The following is a 7,647-nucleotide window of genomic DNA, read 5'->3' as shown; positions in this document are numbered from 1 at the left end:
GGGAATAACGGTAGGTTTTACCCATAATGCTTTGCTTTAAACCCTCAGGGCCTTGTTGAAGAGTGTTGCCTGTGGGCTATTTCTCAATAGAAACTGGGTGACACACACACTTTGCGTCATGGTGGGGACTTTCCACTAACTTTTGTGTTTTTTTACCAAGTTAATGACATATTTTAAAAGTTTCATTATTTAGTTTGCTAAGCTGTTTCTCATTCCCTGTTTTACTGTCCCTCTGGGGTCAATTGGTTTCCACACGGATAGATAGTTAACCTTAAAAACCATACAGACACATGCTTGTACATGTCACTTAAAACTCCATGCCCACACACAATTTTTCTCTTTTTTTGACACTCAGTCTCCTTGACAAAGTGCCTTTCACCTGCACGCACACAAAAAAAGTGATATAAATCTTTGTGTCTTCAACAGTCCTGTCTTGCTGCCGGGCACGTATTAACATACCCGACTGACTGTCCATATATTTAAATGTCTATCTGATTCAAAATCACACCATAGTGTCAGATTAAACAGCGATCTGATACATCTGTTATCTTTCAACTGTAGAGATTAAGATCTTGCTTTGTATGACTGCCAGCTCATATTTTAAAGTATCACAGTCTCATCCCATGAGCCACTTGTCTATGCCACACACAAGGCTATTTACAACTTCCAGAAGTGAAAGGTCAGATGCTGGTGAAAGGTTGATTTTTTTTTTGGGGGGGGGGGTGATACCATCAACATTACTGTTTGTAAGTGAGTTAAGATTTCGTTTTAAAATTAATGGATGAATGTTTGTTGGAAGTTAAGGTTCTTAAAATCTGTATATGCATTTGAAAAAATTAAAGGGGCAGTTCACCCAAAAATGAAAATTCTCTTATCATTTACTCACTTTATTTGAATCACCTCATGTTGTTACAAACCTGTTTACATTTCTTTGTTCTGATGAACACGAACGAAGACATTTTGAGAAATGTTTATAACTAAACCATTGTATTATTTTATCCTACTATGGAAGTGAATGGGGCTGTATCCCTTTAACATCCACAGAACCTTTTTGTTGCATAAAAGCTAAGTAAGGAATAATTGATGACGGGCCATTCAATCATAAGAAAATAATGCACCCCCAAGGTGCCTTCGCGTCGTGCCGTTACACCGCAGGTGTGCATTATTTTCAATTATACCACGGGTCTGTTGAATGCTGTATTGTGATTGGCAGAGAAATGTTCGGTGGGTATGCATTAATTTCTGATAACCACACACCTAGCTTGTTAAATGTCTTAAAAATAGGCACCAGAGCAATGTTTGTGGTAACCGTGGTATAAGTGGAATAATTGACTCCGGTCCTTTGAATTATTTGAAAATAATGCACACTCCGCTTCGCGTCGTGCTGCATTGCACCTTGGGTGTGCATTATTTTCTTATAATTCAATGCATCGTCAATTATTCCTTACATAATTTAAAGGACCGGAGTCAATTATTTCTATTATACCACGGTTACGACAAACATTGCTCTGGTGCCTATTTTTAAGACATTTAACAAGTATGCGGTTATCAGAAATTAATGCATACCCACGAAACACTTCTCAGCCAATCAGAATACAGCATTCAACAGACCTGTGGTTTAAAGATAAATTAATCTTACAAATTTGTTTAAAGGTTCTGCGGGGAACAAAACCTGGTTCTCCTATGGCATTGCTGCGAAGAAACCTTTAATAGTATAGATTTTGTTATCCCAAATTTACCTGCCCTGCAACAGTCTTTGAAGTTAGTGATTCAATATGTGAGTTTCTGCTACATTAGGACCAATTACGGATTGTGTGTGTGTGTGTGTGTTTTATGGTCTGTGCTGGAAGTGTAAGTGTTTGATGGTACATGTGAAGGCTTTAAAGAATGTGCATGTTTGGTTTCATATGTGTGTGGTGGTTTTAAAGAGGATAGAGAGAGCAGCTGCCTTTTACTGCCCCAGGGGGTACTAAGGAGGAAGGAGAGGCATTTATTTGGGCTCTTTTATAGGGGCGGGAGGTAAGGGTTGGTTTTATTAGGGTCACACAGTAACCAAGTACAGCTGCAGGCATCACCCCTAAACAACATTCCACCTTTACCTTTGTTCTCGCTTTGCATTTCTCCGGACATACGAGCATGCATTATTATTTGTAATATTTGTATGTTTATTTGTGGCTGTTTTTCCTATATTGCATATGATAAATGTGGTTACAGTACAGTAACAGTACAGTGGTGTATGTGAGCTGGTCCTTATTAATTTCTTATTCCTGAGTTTCCACTCTCTCTGATCCTGTTCCTTGTTAAGCACATCTGTCGTCAATCATCTTCACCTTGTAATCCAACCGGCATTTCCTGCCCCGACTGGACAGTCAGCTTTATTCTGTTAAACTGCTTTATTTTGTTGGACCACACTAGCACCTATTAAAATGACCCTTGGTCCTGTTCATCATGTCTGCGCAGAAATGGGAAGGGTAATATTTTGGTGGAGCATCATGCAGCTAATGGGGAAGCTGTATTTGATGACATCAAGCGAGTGTTTTCCACATTATTCTTAAATTCACATTTATTGGTGATTAGTACATTTTGAAGAAGCAAGAGTCATTGTTTCCAAGCTCAAGGGTTTTGCCAGGCCTACAGCTCTAATACAGAGACGCAGAAAAATAATGACGATGGAAAAAAGACGAGAATGAGACATTAAGGAGAGACATTGAAGGAGAGACATAAACAAGTTATTATAGTAACAGCCAGCTGACAGTAATACTAAAATAAGATAGGAGCCCACCAGTGTGTCTGTATGAGAACAGAAAGAGAAAGAGAGAGTGAGAAGGGCAAGACCATTTTAACCCCTTCAGACCTGAATTTTCAAGTGTTTAATCAGTGTGCCTTATTTTTATTGGTTGATCAGCATTTTCATTGGTTTGAACCACAAAACGTGATGCCCATTCCAGTGTACGCAGGGTCTAAAGGGATAAATCATGCCACTGTAAAAAAAAATGCAGCATGAAGTTAAAACAACTTGGTTTAGCAAGTTAATTCAACATACTATTTTAAGTAGTTTTGACTTTTGATTAGTTGACACAACTTATGAAAACAAGTTGAAATTGTTTAACTTAATTTGTTACGTTAAAGTAAAAAAATATATATGAAATTAATTGCTTTGATTACAATTACACTCAAAAAATGCTGGGTTGTATTCATTGGGTCAAAAAGGGACAAGCCCAACCTGTTGTTTCAACACATTTGTTGGGTCAATTATTAAAATTTTTCTGTGTTAATTTAACCTGATGCCTGAGTTCTTCCCTTTTCGATCCTGTGTTGAAGCATTGTTAGATGAGTGAAGCTTTGTGTGTACAAAAAAACAAAAACAAAGTAAAAACATGTTGTAAGAGTTAACAGTAACCTTTATTGAGCATGCACAGATATCATTTATGAATTTGTTTATATAAAAACACAATGAAAAGATATTCGGGATGAAAACCTTAACTTCAGGTTTTACTAAAATATATTTACAAAACATTAGCAATGAACTGGAAGTTTAATAGAACTGATAAGACTAAAAAAGTGAATAAACTACAGACATAACATATTTAGACAGCATATAATACAAAGACACACTCACATTCTTAATGATAACTGTGATTATGACAGACAGGTTTACCAAAGGCAGGTTACCAGGGCTTGGGTTTTGACATGCAGGCAGCTGTCATCCAGGATTAAAATTAAAAGTGCTTTTGAGCCAAAAAATTGATTAAAACTGTAATAAAATCAGATTTTTTTTGCATGGCTCTCTGATGTATTACTCAAATACACTGTGTGATGGATGATATCATGGGTAGGAGGAAATTGATTATATGAAATCAGTCATAGATGGTGTGGATAACTAGGGGAGTGAGTGATCTTCCCTTTTCCTCTTACTTTCACTCTCTAACATAAACTCGTGTGCACACGACGTCGTCTGCAGTCATGGTCTGCCAAGAAAAGCAGGAAAAAGACTATTAACAGAAAAATATGATCAAAGAGCTTTGCTTGGGTTACAGTCATTAGGTTTAAACAGATAACACAAAGAATATCACGTCTTACCAGAATCAGTTCTCCGTCATTGGTCAGCTCTCTGGTCCATGAGGTTTTCGGCCCCTCGCCCTTCTGTAAAGTCTGCTCGCAACTAATCTTCCTGTCCGTTTCCCATCGAGGAAAGCTCTGAGAAACAAAGACAAATATGTTAATGCACAGATCTTGGATATATAAAATGTGTCTTTGCTTTCTTTTACTGTGAGAGAACACAGTGTGTGCCCATGAGAAAGTGAATTAAAGAGGTGGAGGCCGTGTTTTTGGTCTGATAGCTCCTCTGAGATGTTGGGTGTGACTGAGTCCACATCAGAGATCAGCATTACACACAAATCTAATAAGACCTCACTCTTTTAGAAAAATGTGTGTTTATGGGTGTGTATACCGTGCATGGACGTCCATCCACGGTGGCCTCGTTGAACTCATGTCCTACGGTGAAGGTGACATGGGTGGTCCTAACAGAGGTGGAGGTTTTAATTGACAGGGTCTCTCCGTCCTGCGTGATCTCCACAGATGGCTTGGATGCCGCTGCAACCGCAATCTTGCGCAGCATCACGTTAACACCTGATAAAAGCACAAGATGTATTACATCAGCATCCATAAAGATCTCGGGGAATTCCTGCTTTATGGAGTTGAAAAGAGTTATTTCTTTTTAAGCCCAGTGTCCAGTGGACAGATCACAGGAGAGAATTATGTTATTTAGTCTGGCTTTGTTCCGCACATCTGCGTTCGGTGCCGGTTTCATGACATCAACAGATAGGATCCCATAGAGGGAAACCCATTTGACAAGCACCAGAAAAATAAAAGCCATGGTAATGCACACATGATATCAGCACATAGTCTCTATAGGACTGTTTTTTTTTACACAAACACATCTTTAGTCCGTGCACAATCCTTCTACATTGACATACTGTTTAAATGAAGGTTCCTTACGATGCCATAGAATAACCATTTTTGGGTGTTTGGTTCCATAAAGAACAGACCTATTTAATATTGTGTGCATGCGTGCGTGCTTGCATGCTCTGTGTGTGTGTGTGCGCACTGAGAGGGGGAAGTTATTCAAGCAGCCACAGGGGATGCTGTAATCTATTAAACCTTCCTGACGGGAAATGGATAGAGCACAGTGTGGAAGTGGGGAAGGGCAGAGGTAACAATACAAAAGCATGGCACTGTCAAGGGTGGGCGAGAGTACTTACACAAGAAAAATAGTTAGCAAAGAAAAGGTAGTCAAGTGTGGAAAAAGACAGCTAGATGTAAAAAGGCAAGTCTCCTCTCTCTCTCTCTTTCTGTCTGTGCATGTGTGTTTGTCGAGTAGAGTTTCACACTACTCACATCACACACATTCCCACCTGTCACTAAGGGTAAATATATACACATGAAGGCAGTCAAGAGAAAAGCCAAAACTTAAGACTCAGACATACAGGCAGAAACTTTGCTCGTAAAGTAGCCCTATAATCTTGGCACATATAAATTCATACACAATATGCTAAACAGATGAAAAGTGAAATCCATATAGCCTACCCATATAAACGGAGATACACAAAGAAAGTGTGAAATCAAGGCACAATGTCTTTGTTAATCCTCCCGGATTAAATTCATAACCCAAAACCCCAAACTAACCGAGAAAAGATGTCAGAAAACACACAGACGGTCAGGGTCAGTGTCATGGTTGAAAGGTCAGAGGAAGCATTTCAGAATGAAAGGGATGGAGATGAGGACCGAAGATGGAGAAGGGGGTATGACAGGGCGTGGTGACAGCTCAAGCACATCTGCGCACAGAAATATTTATGAGGCAAATAGAATTTGGATACCTCATTGCTGCAGTGTGCAAAAGAGTAACATGTTTGCGTGTGGATATGCGTGCATGCATATGTGTCTGTTTGTAAGAAAGTTTGGGGAACCTCAAACCTCATTCCTTAATCATCCTATATGTCAATCACACACATTCCTCACATAGAGACACTTTTCAATAAGACTTTAGTCGATGTTGAGGAGTTCATATAATTCATGAAGTTCCCACACTCCTATGTTAGGAACAGCAGGGCTGTCTTTTTTTCTCTCCAACAGGCACACACACTTTTCTATTGTGATTCCTCTCTGGCCTCTTTAGTCCGTCTGTTTAATTTCATCATTCTTTAAACCACTCTTGCTTCTTTTGTACGACTCAGCAATGGCTATTGAAGAGAGCTGTTTGGGTAGCTGGAGTGCCCTCATTAATTGGGACTTCACTGAATTTTGAAAGGGTAGAGCAATTCCGGTCATTCTGGCTTGAATGACTGTACCATTTTAAAACAATTTTATTTGATCCAAATCGTTCACTAATTTACATTTGGAAGTTACGCACGGCCGAGTCGTGTCTGCCTTGCGCAAGGCACGTCCACATCTTTTCTCTGTCATGCTGCACACATACGCGCAACTGTTCTTGCCCTCTTTAGTTGCATTTTACGCATTTGGCAGACTTACAGTGTATGTGTGTTTGCTGGGAATCGTCCTGCACGACTTTTGCGCTGTTAACGCGGTGCTTTACCAACTTAGCTACTGGAACACTGTCAGTCACCAGTTATCATTTTAAGCATAGTTTAGGTCAAGGACACGTTCGGACCAATTCATTTTTTGTGCTTAAAAATAGCGCCCACCCATTCATCAAAGAGATGGTGACTTTGACCCGTAGCCTATGCATGCAAGCCCATTTAGAAGTTAATTCTCATTTGCGCACCCTAGTTGCGCACGTCAGCAGCATCATTTAGAAACTTACCCAATGCTTTGAGAAGCTCCTCGAAGTTCTCGGAACTTTTCATTTTCCAAGTACCAGCAAAATCTGGAATTTTGCAATCCATCGTGAGTTTTTTTCTCTCTTTACGCGTATCCCCCTATCGCGCAGTGCTTGCCCAGGACACCTTGCTCTTCAGCAGATCGCCTGCAGCTTTAATTCTGAAACCAATGTTCCCAATGTATTCTCCTCCTCCTTCTCTTCTGTTGCTCTATCTCTCTTTTCCGCCGTTGACAAGATTAACTGAAGATGTCACTATTTTTTCTCCCCTCTTCAGATTTTCATCCAAGCGTCGTTATAACTTGTGATAAATAGCCTGAGACGAATATTTGAGCCAGTTTTCACATTTATTCCGCAAGCGCACACACCCCTTCTTCAGCAAGCTCCACCCAATCTTTTGACCTGTCAAACCAAGGCACCAATGAAAACTCAAGATGAATACCTTGTCCCGCCCACACCACGCCTCATTTAATACATGTGCTCTTTTTAAAGATGCCCATCACAATTGATTTCTCTCGAAACAAAGGACATTTTTGCCATGATTTCATTAAGATTTTACAAATTATTTTTTATAAAAAATGTATTACAACATATTGGTTACTGCATTTTATTGCTTTATGTACATGCGCACGCGAACACACACACTTTAAAAAAGTGAAGCTCCTCTTACTGATCACTGCGTTTTCCTGTTGAAACATCCTTTTGCCTTAACTGGTTCTTTATAAAAGTAAACTTTCCATGTAATCACTTAATTAATATTAGGTCATAAAAGCTGCATGCATATAGCAAAATGTTGTTTAAAATGGTTTAAG

At 39.4% G+C, this 7,647-nt stretch overlaps 1 protein-coding gene across 1 annotated transcript; it reads right to left on the bottom strand.

Annotated features, from left to right (window-relative positions):
* Positions 1-3,378: 3,378 nt before the first annotated feature.
* On the bottom strand, positions 3,379-7,173 carry crabp2a (cellular retinoic acid binding protein 2, a). The gene is made up of 4 exons (XM_055212030.2): positions 6,821-7,173; positions 4,451-4,629; positions 4,081-4,197; positions 3,379-3,968 (listed from the first exon to the last, which is right to left on the bottom strand). Exons 1-4 carry the CDS (start codon positions 6,900-6,902, stop codon positions 3,918-3,920), a joined length of 429 nt encoding a protein of 142 aa, XP_055068005.2. The 5' UTR covers positions 6,903-7,173; the 3' UTR covers positions 3,379-3,917.
* Between the last annotated feature and the right edge of the window lie 474 nt (positions 7,174-7,647).

Source organism: Misgurnus anguillicaudatus, chromosome 10 (assembly GCF_027580225.2).
Source record: "Misgurnus anguillicaudatus chromosome 10, ASM2758022v2, whole genome shotgun sequence".
Lineage (NCBI taxonomy): Eukaryota > Metazoa > Chordata > Actinopteri > Cypriniformes > Cobitidae > Misgurnus > Misgurnus anguillicaudatus.
Note: the sequence above shows the minus strand (reverse complement) of the source record. Positions and strands in the feature narration are given on the sequence as shown.

Bases quoted from the DNA above. Each gene is read 5' to 3' on its own strand.
- crabp2a (XM_055212030.2), bottom strand. From the start codon at position 6,902: ATGGATTGCAAAATTCCAGATTTTGCTGGTACTTGGAAAATGAAAAGT. The intron at 4,630-6,820 runs GTAAGTTTCTAA...TGCTTTTATCAG, and splicing joins GGAGCTTCTCAAAGCATTGG to GTGTTAACGTGATGCTGCGC. The intron at 4,198-4,450 runs GTATACACACCC...TTTGTTTCTCAG, and splicing joins TGGATGGACGTCCATGCACG to AGCTTTCCTCGATGGGAAAC.